This window comes from Drosophila sulfurigaster, chromosome 3 (genome assembly GCF_023558435.1).
Source record: "Drosophila sulfurigaster albostrigata strain 15112-1811.04 chromosome 3, ASM2355843v2, whole genome shotgun sequence".
NCBI classification, from domain to species: domain Eukaryota; kingdom Metazoa; phylum Arthropoda; class Insecta; order Diptera; family Drosophilidae; genus Drosophila; species Drosophila sulfurigaster.
The window spans coordinates 46305179-46320871 of NC_084883.1; the positions used below are offsets into that span (position 1 = coordinate 46305179).

A 15693-nucleotide genomic window follows, 5' to 3' on the forward strand; every position below is an offset into this window, starting at 1 on the left:
CTTGATTAGAAAACGCAGGCTCGACAGGCGACAGACGAGGAGGGGTACAAGAGGGGAACAAGAGGGGGGCGAAGCACCTGTCCTGGCTTGGATAAGGGTGTACACTACACTGCTGCCTAAGTGGGCGTGTCTCCATGTGTGTGTGTGTGTGTGTGCGTAAATTGAATTTTGATTTTGCACTGATGCTGAGATATGGCATATTAGGCCAAAGTAATCAGTTGTGGAGCAGACGAGGAGGAGAGACGTATGACTTGTGTGGCTCTGCATAGGGCATTTAATCTTTTGTATGATGCGAGTGTGTGAGTGTGTGCGTGTTTCGGGTTGCCCATTTAGGCTTACCCATGTGCGCAGGGGAAGCTCATTGTCAACCTCGTGCCGAGCTGATGAAATTCAACAACAACACTTTTAGTCAGAGGAGAAGAGAGGGGAAAAAGGGGGAATTCAGCCTACCTAGTTTGTTGTCCCCGGTTGGGACTGGATTCGGACTGTGTTTGTATATGTGTGTGTGGCAACGGGATGATATCAATTAAAAATTCATGAATCATTTGACAAACTCTTTGGGTGCCTGCAAATTGTTGCCATTCGCCAGGCCAATCAGTCGAGGTCGCATTCTCTGCTTGCTCCCCTGTTTCGGTTCCCTCGTTCACCATTGTTTGCCGGTCAAAACTCCCACACACACACATCCACTCACCAACACACACTCATACAATTGTAAATGCAGAGTAATCTGTTGTAAGTAAAAGGTAGAAAACTCGTAAATGCTAGAACACAGAGAGATATGTAGTAGAGAGCGACGAGTTTTGTCCCTTTTTTCAGCAACAACAGAAGCGAGGCACTTTCGCACATTCTAAAGGGTTTTCCATTACATTAGCCCCGATTGTTGCGTGTCTTTTCGCATCTACTCGTATATTTGTGATATGTATGTTTTGAGCGAGAAAACTAATGAAGTGACCTTTGGTCTCAAGAGCGACATAAGAGTCTTTAAACACATTAAACTTGCAAACTCTTATCTGTGTCTGTGTCTGTACAAGTTATTCTAGTGTTCTTTCTCTACTGCTGAAGTACTTTTCGAGCACACCTCGCAGCGAGAGACAGGGTTGCCAACTCGACGGCCAACTACAACGGCGGCTGCTGCTCGTGCAACACAGTTCAACAGTTCCGCTCGACAGCTTCCGTTCGGCTTGATGATTTCATGGAAAACTTCATTGAGCAAGCGGAAACTATTTCATTTGCCGCTATAAATGTTGTCAGGTGGACCAGTGGGCGGTCTTCCAAAGTGGATAGCAAATGGTGGAATGGCTCCCCATTCCACTTCCACGCCCCGTTGACGGCTGCTCTTTGAGTGTTTTTGAAGTTTTCAATATTGAAGCTGCCCCCCAAAATGATTGAGGCCACTCTGGGGCTTGTGTTGCTCTGCACTGCCCTAGGCAACCATCAACTTTGGCTATTTTAAACGCAACAACAGCGCCAACGAAAATTCAATAGTTGAAAATGTTGGAAAATGAAAATGAATTTCATCAAATTATTGCAAAATATACTAGACAATCGATGTTGCTGTTGTCGTTGTTGTTAACTGATGGGCAGCCAACACAGTGTACAAGATAATTGGAAAACTAGAACTATACACACAAAGAGTTGACATTGTTAATTAACTAAATGTCCATCAATGTCCATGGACATTGCCTTTTCCACAGTGTTGTGCAATCTGATAAAAATGCCAAATAGTATTGGACAATTTTTTTTGTGCTTTCTGACATTTCCTTATGGGAGAAAAAATTCATTCTAAGCGAGCAATTGAAACTATTGCAATTGGAATATAATTACATAAATTCATTACAATGTTTGCTGACTGCAAATGTCCAATAAATGAAATTGCTTTTGCAGTGCTGCGTCATTACTTAAATGACAAACTAATATTGACAAATTATAGTCATCTATTCTTTCTATGCTCTCTTTTTATACCAGCTGCCCATAAGGTTGAAGGGTATTATAACACAATATCTATATGTAACATGGAGAAGGAAGCATTTCCGACCCCTTATAGAATATAAACATATACTATTGAACGGCCGAGAAATCTGTTATTATGATTCCTGAATATTTGGTTACGATCAGATAAAAATCTCAAAAGTTATTTAAGAAACTATTTGATATTGCAAAAAACGACTGTTGAAGTCGTTTCTCTATTGCTTTGTTTGTCAGTCTGGTAGATTTTTAGCTCTATGGTATATTTTGAACGTAATGTAGTATATTCATTCCACAAATATATCTTTCAGTAAATTTTAGCATTTCATTGGTACAATCGGTATATTTTGAGTATGGATACTACATATATAACATATAGCTTTCGGTATATTAATTTGGTAATAATATAATATAATATAAGATACCGTCTTCTCACTGTTTTGATTTTATTGAAAATGTGTAGCGGGTATCTCACAGTCCAGCCCGCTCAACTGAAACTTTCTTACTTGATTGATATTGAATTCACTGCAGTTCTGTACAATTACATGAATAGGAAAAGTAGTAAATACTTCCTTTCTTTTCTAAAACTATTCACAAATGTGTCTCACATCAATTTCCATATGAAATTCGAATACTGTAAATTTGATTTTGCAAATTAAATAAGAATGTCGGAAGCTCTTCGCTTTTAGATGGAAACATTCATCAGCCTTGGCAGTGCTTGGCAATTACACAATTGGCGTGCAGTGTTGTAGAACGCTTTAAACATAGAATCTGCTTCTCTTCAGAGGCAAACAGATGTTGCCCACGCACACACACACACACACACACATACGCACACACTCAGCGTCACACACAAACGAATTTTCCCTTTGCGACATTTGCCAATTAATCAGAGCTACAAGCGATGTGTCATCAGCACCTATCGTTGCGACTCAATGGAGTCCGCATGCCAAACGCCATATGCCCCATGCTCCCGCCGCATGCCACATGACACATGCCTCCATGCTCCACCCGTATATGCCCCAATAAAATTGCTACCCTTGCCACAGAGGTGCCGCTTTGATCTGCGCGTCTGCTGGGTTTATTTTTGTATCTTTTTTTTTATTTCTTATTTTTCTTCACTCGAGCTCCGCTTTTTTTTTTCTTCTTGCTTTTTGGTAATTCCAACTCTGAAAATATTTATGTTGCCGCTCGCAGCCTGAAGCGAGAGAGCGCGGGGAGAGGGGAAGCAGCTCCATCAGCTCAGCTCACGTTTGGGTATTTGCATGCCTTTGCACTCCTTCGATTAATATAAAATTTGATTAAACTTGGCCAACGACAAACGACGACGTAGACGGGCATGATGATAGGGATATAGCTAAGGGAGGTGGAAGGAGCGGGGTGAAAGGACGTCACTTGTGGGTTAAGCACACATGACTTTGCTGCAGAAAAAGGGCGATCATTGGGGCGTGGCTGCTGTGCAAACATAAACGCACACGCCACTTGACAGTTGCCAGTTGCCAGAGAGAGTTGCGAGCTGCCTGCCGCTTGCCGCTTGCTTGCTGCTTTGCCCCCCCGTGGGGCAGTCAAATAAATAACTTGTAAAACATGCATATGAGCAAAAATGTTTGAAAATTGCCAAAAACCTAAAAGGTGAAGAGGGATCGGGAGAGTGGATGTGTGGGAGGAGAGCGAGTGAGAACTCGACTGTATCGTAGTTACTAAAGCCAAGAAATTGGGGCCAAGGAATTGACGGGTCCTGTCGCTTCCTCCCGCTCTCCCGCTCTCGCTCTCTATCCTCGCTTGTCCGTTTGGCGCTGCAGGAAGAGAAGACGAAACGAATAAACACATTGTAAATTGATTTCCTTGGGAACTCAAATAAAAATGGCATGAAAAGCAAGTGAGCGACGACGACGACGACGACATTGTGGGCTCTGTCAGCTGTGGGCGGTGGGCGGTGGTAGGGGCGTGGCCTGTAGCACCACCCAATTGAAACGAATGAATGGGCAAACCAATTTTTATTGCCACGCGGGACACGTAGCGCGCTGCCGTTGCCTCAACTTGATTCCCACACGGACCAGGACGAGAACGAGAACGAGAATGAGGAAGAGGCTGCTACTACCCCGCCTTCAAGTTTGCTTCCCAGTTGCCCCCGTTGCCAGTTGCCAGTTGCCAGCCTGCTGCCTTGGCATGTCTGTTTTCCTGTTGCGAAAGCAAAATTGGCGCACTGGGTGCTGTGGTGAGAACGGAAGGAAGTCGGAAGATGGCCATGCGATGGCAAGTAGAAAGAGAAGCGAGAAGAGAGAGCAGCAGTCGCTGCTGTCGACCCGGCTTTTGATGGAATGCTCGCTCGATAACATGCCCAAGTAACTGTTTGGCATTGCCTTCTACTCTGCCACTTCCATCTCCCGCTGCTTCACTCTGCGCTCTATCAGCAGCTATTGCTGATTCGTTTTCTGAGCCGTTCGTTGTTGTCAATTGTTGTGCTGTCCATCCATCGCTGCTTGCTCTCTCTCTATCTTCCTCTTCCTCTCTCTCTCTCTTTCTATCTGCCTCTCATCCATTGCCTGTCCCATGTTGCCAACTTCACTAAAAATGCAGGCGAGAGAAGACAAATTGCTTTATCGACGACATACGTAACAAATGTTGCTGTCGGCAGTGACAACGGCAACGGCAACAGCAATGGCAACAACAACAATAGCAACAACAAGGAGCCAGTCAACCATTATTGGTTTCAAATGGCTTACGGCTCTTCGATTGGCGGGGCATCATCGGGTTGAGGATGCTGATTGTAGCTCTGACTTCGAGCTCTCTCTCTTTCTTTGCTAATTATGACTTAATTATTTCAATTATTATTATTTGTGCGCCTTATATATGCCAACATGATTGTTGTTGCCAGCGACAACAACAGCAGCAACAACAATAAGTAAGATACATTTCAAGTAGTGAATTTTGTTGCCAACTCTCGAATTGTTTGTTCTGTATTGATTTGTACTTTAATTGGCATTCATTTTGTTACAGATTTCGGACGATGATCGAATGAGCCTAACTACTGCCGTTTCGGATGAAGATGATGGCGAAAGTGTCATGGCGTCACCATATAAAGCAAAGGCCACTGGCACCGCTGCATCCTCCTTCAATTGCACGGGCGCTGTCCGCAAAGCTGGGTGAGTACTGATAGCGATAACTGTGTTCTGTCGTATGTTTGTGTGTGTGGCATGCCCCTCTAGGGATTGCCTGGCACGTGTGCCACAACTCTTCGGCCAAACAGCAACTCCTTCCATCATAAATAATGCGGCAAATGGGGCTGCCAACATCTCGCTACTCCCATCACGTGTACTGCGCGAGTATTATGAAGTGTGTGCGGAGATTATTAGACACCTGATAAATAGGATGATAGCAAGCAACGAGGCAAAACTGGGGAAGGAGTGCTGCAGCGCATGTTGAATACGAATAGCACCAAAAGGAGGAGTCCAGGGTATTTTATGAGCTAACAAATCGCTTCTATGTGCCGGATTATCATCAAATATTAAAATAATAGCTCGTTATTATTAGTTCAAGCGCTAGTTTTTGGCACTTTCTTTTGAAGTTTAGCTTTATACGAGAAACTAAATGATGCTTGAAGCACTAGTGGAAACTAAATGATGCTTGAAGTGATTTCAACAGAGTTATGAAAAAATTTAAGAAAGTGAAGTATTTTATTATTTAATACTGATATATTTAACGAGAATAGAACATGGAGTGCAAAATATTTAAGCAGAAAACAATGTCTTCAATATCAATATCTAATAGTTTTAAAAGAAAAAGTCAACGATTTCTATTTGACTTAACGTTAATAATGCAAGGATTATATACAATTTTATAAGATAGTAAATGTGAAGAGTAATATTCAACATTCAAATGATAACTCACTATTACTTCACCCACTTAGTTTTAGGTACTTGCAGCTTTACGTTTGAGTCATAGAATAACACATCAAATGACTTGAACAGAATCATGAAATTAAACTATAAAGCAAGCGTATAAATTAAACATTGTGCTGGAGTATCATAGAACATTGAACAATGTTCCAAAACCAATTATTGGTTTTAGACAATTACCTTTTTATGAAAATGCTGTTGCTGCAAACTCTACACTTTTCCAAAAATAATATTTAACTATTATTTTCTTTGTATTCAATGGGAATAACGACAGGATTACAGAGTATTTTATGAGCTTAATATCAATAAACACTAAAACTAAATTTAGGCAATTGCTTTTGAAAATTTTCGTTATACTACAAAAATAATATTAAAAAATTGGAAAATAGTATTTAAATTTAAATAGAGTGTAAACATTATGTTTAATGTAAAAGCACATTGCTTACAGAGCATTTAAAAAGATATTAAAGTGCCTCTGTGGCGCATTATCATTGAAATGATAGTTTGTTATTGATTCATCAACTAGTTTTAGGCAATTGCTTGCGTCAATCGAGAAATTCAATTAAGCTTAAAGCGATTTTCAATGAAATATACAATTTAAAAGACAATAAATTGAATTTTTAATTTATTCAACGTCAACTACGAACATTCGACGGAAAATCAATATTAATGTTAATTTAAAAATGAAATGCGTAGATTGATAATTATAAATACAGGTATTTTTTATGACTGCCATATATTATTTCTTGATGACGAGTTATGAATGAAATTGAAAAACATAAATTAAAGAAAAATTAAAAGTGCAAAAAATGTATATTCTTTCAATAAATTTGAACGCAAAAGATATATATAAAATGAATCTAACAAAATTCAATACACCCAAGGATGTTTGGCAAATCGTATTATTTTTAATGTTCAACAGAAGCACCAATTTAACATTGATGTTATCAAACAGTTTAGTAATATTTTGCGAAAATAAATTTGATACTTAGAAAATATATTTAATATCTATAAATGAATTAAATTTCTGAATGAAATTACAGCAATTAGCAAACATTTTAATTATATTTTCCTAAAGTAAATTGTATACTTTTAAGGTATATTTAAAAACTATTTAATACAGCAGTAAGCAAACATTTCAATGATATTTTTGCCAAGTAAATTAGTTACTTTTAGCATATATGTAACGTCTATAAAAATATTAATTTAATACAGCAATTAGCAAACATTTCAATGATATTTTTGCCAAGTAAATTAGTTACTTTTAGTATATATTTAACATCTATGAAAACATTCATTTATTCGTATTATAGCAATTAGCAAACATTTCAATGATATTTTTGCCAAGTAAATTAGATACCTTTAGCATATATTTAACAACTGCAAATTACAAACAAAGCGAGGCAACATGCTTTTGAATGTAACTAGAGAAAAGTGAGGATTATGCAAGTAGCTGGCATTTAATTAGCTCAGTTATGCAAGAACTTGCAGCAGCAAATAGCCAGGAGTATTAATGACATTTGCCAGCTACAAGGCCAACAAGGACGAGTGTGTTGGGAATTATGTGATGGCATTTGCTCTCGTTCGTTTCGTTATTGACTCGTCACTCGCTCGAGTTGATTTATAATTCGCTGATTGCTAATTTCTATGCATTTCGTTTTTTGGTTTCTCTTACAGCTTTCTATCGGTAAAGAAATGGTTACTACGCAAGAAGCATCAAATCGAGCTGGCTCGCAAGCGCGGCTGGAAGGGCTATTGGGTCTGCCTGAAGGGGACAACATTGCTCTTCTATCCGTGCGATTCGCGAGAGGGTCGCAGCGTCGAGGCGGCGCCCAAGCATTTAATTATTGTCGATGGGGCAATTATGCAGCCGATACCGGAGCATCCGAAGCGCGATTACATATTCTGTCTGAGCACCGCGTTCGGTGATGCCTATCTCTTCCAGGCGCCTTGTCAGGTGAGTTCACCAGCTGAAGATGAAATTGATGTCGAAGTTGAAGTTCGAGTTGTGTTGCGTTGCGTTGTTGGCCGCAGGATATGATGATGAGGATGAGGATGCGTGGTGCGCAGTCAATAAGCCTGGGAAGTCCTTCAAGCGTAAGCGTCTTTCCTCAATTAGAAAAAAGAGCTTTGATGGCCTCTGGCCAGAACGGGACATAAAAGCTGGCCTTGTCCAGGCGGCAGCAACGACAACATTGACAAACAAGACTTGGACTTGGACGACATAGCCATTGAGCCATTGAGTGCAGTTAGCTCTGCGTCTGTGTGTGTATGTGTGTGTGTGAGTTGTTTGCGCAAGGATACCAAGGATATTTATCAGCTCCCGCACTCGCTCTCTCCTTCGCTGTGTGGTGTCGAGTTCAGCGCTCGCGGCCTTTCAACAGACCTTACACGTAATCGCCATGCAAAATGTGTGCCACACACACATACACAGAAACACAGACACACTGACAGTTCAAGACTCGCAGGCGTTAACTGATGCAGCGGCAGCAGCAGCCCCACAAATGGCTCAAATGCAAATCGCCAGGCTTAAAGTGCGATTGAGGTTGGTCTGGGACAGCAGAAGCAAAAGCAGCAATGGCAACAGTAAATGGCAAACTGGCAACTGGCAGATTGCCTTGAACGGAAGAACGTAACAGTAGCTGGGCCTGGTCCTGGGCTGTGGGTCCTTGTGCCTAAACTGTTACATGTCTCAAAGGCATACGCTGCTCATTCATCTCGGCACTAACTCAAACCCAAAGCCAAAGTCGAAGCTGCAGCGGAGCCCCCTGCTGGCTGCTGACAGCATTTCTGCCTGGCCGCCTTAGTGATTTGTCATTAAATTTGCATAACTGATAGTCAACCAACAACGACAACATACACAACAACAATAACTATAACAACAACAACGAGAACAACAACTTTGTCGACATCGAATTCGACATTTGGCGCTGGGGAGCAACGTCAAATTGCTTGCGGTGCATTTGGCTTTGCAATTTGTAACAACTAACATAGCTCGCTTGCTCTCTCTCTAACTCACTCTGTCTCTTTCTCCCTTTTTCACTCTTTCTCAGGTGGAGCTGGAGAATTGGGTGAATAGCATACACAGCGCCTGTGCCGCCGCATTTGCACGTCATCGCGGTAAAACGGGCACACTGCATCTGCTGCAGGAGGAGATCTTTCGCCTGGAGAAGGCCATTGAATCGGTAAGTGAATGCCAACGTTTTACTTAGCATTTCCCTCTTTCCTCCTCGGTTTACCTGTCGACAAGTATTTGTTGGCGATTATGTCGAGTATGTCTGAAGGATACATGTGTGTGTTTGTCGAGCTCAAGGATATTGAGTTGAATTGTTGCCGAGCGGTTTTTGGCTTGAAGGAAATTGTTGAGCTGCTTCAGCACAAATTCAAGTGGCTCCAGCATTGAAAGTGTACTCACGGCATGTGTTAAGTATATGAGCATTACCCGCTCACTTCCTCTCTCTCTCTCTCACACACACTCTCTGTATGAGGTGTGGAAAAGCTGCTTGTCGTGGCAACTACAGCTGCAGCCACTACACCGCATTATTATTCGCCACACAAAAAGATATGCAAAAAGAAATCGCTCGGCAGACATTTAAATCTCTTGATTTATGAACTCTGTGCTCCGCGATTCAACTACATTCCGAAATGTGAGTCAAGTTTACAGCGAATGCTATTCCATTGGCATTTCCATTTGTAAGCATTTAAGGCAGTTGAATCGATTAAGCACAAATTCCACATAAATGACATAATTATGCAGTGAAATTTTGCAGCATGACTTTGCCCGCATATCATCAAGATTTCAACAAAATTTAAATGCAGTTTGATCTACTTTGTGATTTGATTATCAATCAGTGATGTATTTACACTGGAAGGAGACTGCTATAAATGCTTGGCAATCTAAAAGATCAACACAAATCCAAGTAAAACCATTAAATCAATCAATAAAATTATCTTAAAGCTACTCGTGTTCATTCAATTTGGCAACTGCAGAGTTTTCTTCTTTTTTTTTGTGGCAGGGCACATTATTGATATTCAGAACAGGATTTTCTATGTTTCGGCACCTAATCATTCGTTCAAGTAATCAAACAACAAAGCCAAATTGAACGAACACATCAATTCGCGATGATTTCTCAACTTCGCCTCAACTTTTCTTCTATGTGTGTGTGTGTGTGGCAAAGACACAACAAACGCATTTGCCAATAAGTAGGGGAGAATTCTCCCCCTCAGAATTTTCGCAATTTCTCAATTTCGCAATAGTCGTCGCAGCAGCAGAAGCAGCAAGAGCAGCAGCAGCCACAAGCACATTTCTAGCCAATTTCTCAGTGAAGTTCCCCAATGATTTATGCGCTGCCTGTTTTAGCTGGCTTCCTTTCGACTTGCAGCTTCTTGTGGTAGCTGCCACTGCTGTTGGCTCTGCTCCATTTATGTATTTGCTTTCAAATCAATTCCCCATCAATTTCGCGTCGCGGCTTCGCAGCAACAACATTTGTTTCTCTTTCTCTCCCACTCACTCACTCTCTGGGCTGCAGTGCAATTTATTTGCACAACTTTGCGGCAGCAAAATTGAGCGGCCAAAATGAAAACAAAAAGTGGAAACACAAAACCAAATAGAACTCGAAGTCAAGTCGTTGGAGAGTACAAGGAACTGCACTTGCCACACAATAAATGGCTAGATAAACTGGGCTCCAAAGTGAGGGAGAGAGTGTGGTGGGGGAGGAGAGCGGAGCGGAGGGAGACTGCTTAGCAAAGGGCTGCAAAGGGTTTTGTGCCGCATTTGGATGACACTGCAGCAGCTGCACTGAATAAACCTCTTTTTGCTACTGCTGCTGCTGTTGTTGGGCTCCTTTGATTTGTTTATTTATTTTTGCATCATGTCATTTGCAGCGCAAATTTTGCGGCCATCTTTTTCATGCGCATGAATACCCTGTACTTGAGGTTTTACTGACTGCTTTATTAAACTCTATTCCTTGGGGAATGATTATCTGGTAGTCGAGCTAGTTTGAAGCTTAAAGCATTCTCGTTGATTGCCATCGTCGTTGTTGCTCTTGTTGTTGTTAGCGCAACTCCTAAAGACAATTATTTTGTCTGTCCATCAGTCGACGAATGGCGAACGGCGAACGGCGAGTCCATCTTATATATCCTGACTGCTGCCTGCTGTCCGTTCCCGTTGACTTCATTCATTCGTCTCTGTCGCTGGGATTTTGCACAAACTGTTGGCAGCGTCTCGCCCCCGGTTTCTAATTTAGTTTTTCTCATTTACACGTTAACTTCAAGTTTGATGTTATGAACCGTCTTCAGCTTTTTCCTTCTCCATCGTTATTCTTGCCGTTGTCCGGTTTGCTGCTGCTACTGCTGTTGTTTGTCCGAGGATATCTGTCCCTTTGGATAAACCATAATTACTTCCTTGAACGCTGCGTTTTTCTGTCCACTTTTCCACTTGCAAGTTTTCAACTAGATTTTTTCATTGCTGCTGTTGTTTTGTTTTCACTTTAGTTCGAGTCGCAAAGTCCGGTTCCGAGTCCGAGACTGTCACAAGAGTCACTTGATAGTCAGCTGGTTTAGTTTTCAAGTGCCACGCCCACTCGCAAAATGCTGAGCCTCCGCGCTTTCGTTTTTCTTTTTTTTATGTAATTCGGCCTGGCCAAAGTTGCCGCCATGAATATTAATTAAATGAGCTGCAGGAGTGGCCACAAAATGCAATTGCATTTGCATTACAATTTGGATTTGCATTTGCATTCGCATTCGTATTCGCATTCGCATTTGTTGTTAATTAATTTTGTGTGCAAAGAAAAGCAGCAAAATAGTCGTCGTCGTCGTACTTATTAAAGTGCCTCGGGATAAACAAAGCTGCCAAGTCATAAAAACAGCACGATGAAGAAGAAGACGAAGTCGCAATGTTATTGCCCTGAATGGAATTAAACAACTGTGTGGCAAAAGCTGAAACTTTATGCTGCTCGACATCAAAGCACCCTGCATAGACAGTGAGTACTCAAATAATTAAGCAGCTTTTAGCTAAAGTGTTATTTGACTTATATGAAGATGGCGCCCAACGTGCGGTGACTATTTATTATACTATTTGAGTGTATTCTTTATCACTCAACTCTAATCGCTTGTAAGCATGCCTTGTAGTCGCAGCGACCTGCTGCATTTACATATGCGTGCAGGGTGCGATGAAAAGGTGTCGTCATGTGGCGCCCAACGTGGGTTGCCTATCACCGTATCACAGCAACAACGACTGTCGTTTTATAGTCATGCAGGCGTGGCTGAAATGAGCAACAGTGTTGTCTACGCTTTTTGTCTTCGACTTCTACTTTGTGCCAGGCATAAATGTATGCGAGTGTATGTGTGTGTGTGTGTCACACGCCCACACATACAGCTTGGGCTGTTTGTCTGCCCTTTTTTTATAGCTGTCACCTTTCGGAAATAATCATATATGTGTCAGTGGGGGACAGCACTTCGCTTCGTTTGCTTTAGCTTTTCTAGTTTTTCGCCAGCTATCTATTTTTCTTCTCGCATAAAGCACTTGCACACCAGCTCACACACACACGCACATACACAATGCAGGCGTACGTTGGGCAAAAAACGAAAAAAAAAATACAGAAAATATATGTAGAGAATGAAAAAAAATGGGTAGTAGCTGCCCGAGCGCGTTTGGTTTTTCGTACGCTCTGGTTTTTACGCTCTAATTACGACTCCTACAACAGGCCATCTCCCATTCCCCATCCCCATTTCCCCACATTCTTCATTCATCCCCCTCGCTACAAGTGTACACACACACACAACACGACGAACTGTCGCCATAGTTGCCTCTGCCCCCGCTGTTACTGTTTTTATTCCCAGTGGCTCTCGTGGCTCGTGTGCAATTGCCATGGCGCACAGTCTAAACAAGGCTCACTTGCCTGCTGCTTTCAATTTGCAATGGCGGCTGTCATTTCAGCTCAATAGCAACTCCTCTTCTCTCCTCTCCTCACTCCCCTCACACTTGGTCGAATGTGGTCTCTGTTTCTGGCTTTTTTTTATTATTTTTTTAAATCGCTTGGCCTGTTTGGTTTTAAATTTTTTATGCATTTGGCTTGCTCTTGTTGCATATTCTCCATCGATAAATTTATTTATATATGCTCTTGCGTACATATGAATAATTGGGCTAATTAAATGTTGCATTCATCGTTTAGGCTGTTAATTGTTTAACACAATTTATGCCATTCAATTGAGCGACAGAAAAACGCTTAACAAAATGCCTAAATGAATCAATTTCCTGCCAAATAGACCAATTTCAATTATGCAACATTTTATTATGACTTTAATTTTCAAACATTTTTTACGAGGTTGTCTGAAAAAATCGTTTATTGGATTGTTTTCGCTTAAAAAAATGGAATTTAAAATAATACCAAAATACATGAGTAAAGGCAGATAATCCGAATATTTATTATAATCTAATGGTGAAAGGTTTTAATAACTTTACGCCGAAATAAAATTTATAGAAATTATTCAAGAAATAATTATATATGGCAAAAAATGGCTACAGCTGATTGAATTGCTGTGGTTCACAATGTCGAATATTTGTAGACTAAATAAATTTGAGGTAGTATATCTATGCAAGTAGTCGTTTGTGTATAGTATGTATATTTCAACATTTTCTTTATATGATATCCAAAGGAAAAATGGGTATTAAATCTTTGAGTTTAGTATAAAGACAGCTCAATAACTTAATGCAAGTTTCTTTTAATATGTGTTTAACTTTATTTTAAAGAATGTGCTGCAACATGTTGATAACTATAATGTTGCACCATATAAATATAATCCCACTGCACGTGTCTACTAATCGCAAGTTAGTCAAAACTATTTCCGGCTCTCTCTTCTCCTCCAGAGTTGCTGCTATGCGTACTCGTATTTTTTGGCCACAGCATATTTTGTCGGCCAGCTAATTTGTAGTTGGCTTGGTCCAAAAAAACGGGCCAGACACTGTAGAAAGCCGTCAAGCCCTTAATTAATTTGATTACAATTAAGCTTAAATTTAAGCTCACAAAATCCTTAAATTTGCAACGCTCGTCTGGCGCTCGCTTTCGTCCGCGTTTGCTCTGCAGCAACGCTCAAATGCACATTTGCAGTGTAATATATTACACACACACACACAAACACACCAACGCAACCACAGCAAGTAAATGAGAAAGGAAAAACAACAAAAAAAATGGTGAAAATGAGAGGAAAAACTACAGGGAAAAAACACAGAATCCAAACTGAAGCGAAAGCACATAATGAAATACATATTTAGTTAAGTTTTAAATTTTGGTTAATTAGTGTGTTGATTTTCCTTGCCGGCCAACTTGCAACCACATGCAATCTCTCGCCTACCTCGCTTCCCCCTTAATCCACCCACCTGCCTCGCCAAGCGTCGCACATTGTGGAAAGTTTGTGCAAAACAATAAACCTTGTGAACGAGACGAACTTTTGCTAGCTGCTAGTTGGGAAGCTGCAAGTTGCAAGTATATTATTAAAGAACATTTTTCCCTTTTTTTTTTTAATCAAATTTCTCGTAATGAAAGCATAAAGTTTATAATTACCGTAAAATTTAGTGCTCGATGCTGTAAGGTTTCCCCCCCCCAAGTGCAACTTTAACTGGCCACAGTAAACAGGCAAGCCAATGCACACACATTTGTGGGCGTGGCTTTGGCCTTTCATAAACTAATACCAACTGGCAAAAAAAAGAGAAAAAACTACTAAAAATATGGCAAGAATTTATGGCAAGAAATATGAGGCAAAGCCGAGTTCTAACGTCATAAAGCACGCACACATGTTGCAACGACGAAGTTCCCCTCGCTCTCCCCCTTCCCCTGCCACGCCCCCTGCACAGTTTTTGGGCTTTGTTTTGGAGCAAACGTGCGAATATTTTTGCAACTTTTGGTCGCAAGTTCGCACAGGAAATGGCCCCGACATATGGTCCACAGTTGAAGCCGGACCTGAAGCCCTGACACACTGCTAGGTGTTGCACCCCCGCCAACCCCTCCCCCACTCCTCCTCTGCTTAGTAGCCTCTTGCCAAGCCCAAGCCTTTGGTCCCTGTGGCCGTAAATGCGCGTTGGCTTTTGATTTGTTTTTGGTTTTGGGATTTTTGGTTTTTGCATGCAGAAATATGCTTTATGCGTCTGGCATGTGGGCGTGGCCATTGCCGTTGCTGCCAAATTCAATTCAATTGTCAACAGCAATAGGTGCTGCTAGCCCAGAGGAGAGTGCTAAAAATGCACACACACACACACACATACAGAGTAAGGTTGTGTGTGTGTGGCCACAAACACAAACAGGCGCTAGTTTTGCGCTTAGGCTGAGATCGTTTCACGCATAACTCTTTTTAGCCTCCTGCCACTCCCATATGCATGTTATATAATGTGCCATCATTTTGTGGTCAGCATTTATGCAGGACATGTGCACACACACACACACACATACACGCATACATACACTCGCTTTCATGCTTGTATGGAGCGCACAATTTGCAGGCCTTTTGTTGACAATTGCACCCGTTACTGCACCCTTTGCAGCTCATTCCCCTTCCCCTGTCACCCCTGTCGACCACTTTTGCGGTTGGTCGGCCTCACATTTGACTTTTTGTAGGATGGCAGCAGGATGGCATTTAATACACCAGCAAAGTCAAAAGTCCTGCCCTGAGGTCAGTTGCAGCAGTTGCAGTTGCAGTTCATTTCAAAAATTGAATGTTGCGCATACGCCGCATTGCACCGTCGCTTTTAATTCCCGCTGTCTTTGACTGTCTTAATTGATCGTTACGGTTTGCTATAAGCGAGCAACTTATCGAGCTACAAAAGAAGAAGAAGATG

At 41.4% G+C, this 15693-nt stretch overlaps 1 protein-coding gene across 1 annotated transcript in view; it reads left to right on the top strand.

Annotated features, from left to right (window-relative positions):
- LOC133840620 (protein still life, isoform SIF type 1) overlaps window positions 1–15693 on the top strand; it is a 99184-nt gene that overhangs the window by 44123 nt on the left and 39368 nt on the right. The window contains 3 exon segments of the mRNA XM_062272550.1: window positions 4966–5111; window positions 7542–7821; window positions 8918–9049. Coding sequence (XP_062128534.1) covers window positions 4966–5111; window positions 7542–7821; window positions 8918–9049 — 558 coding nt within the window.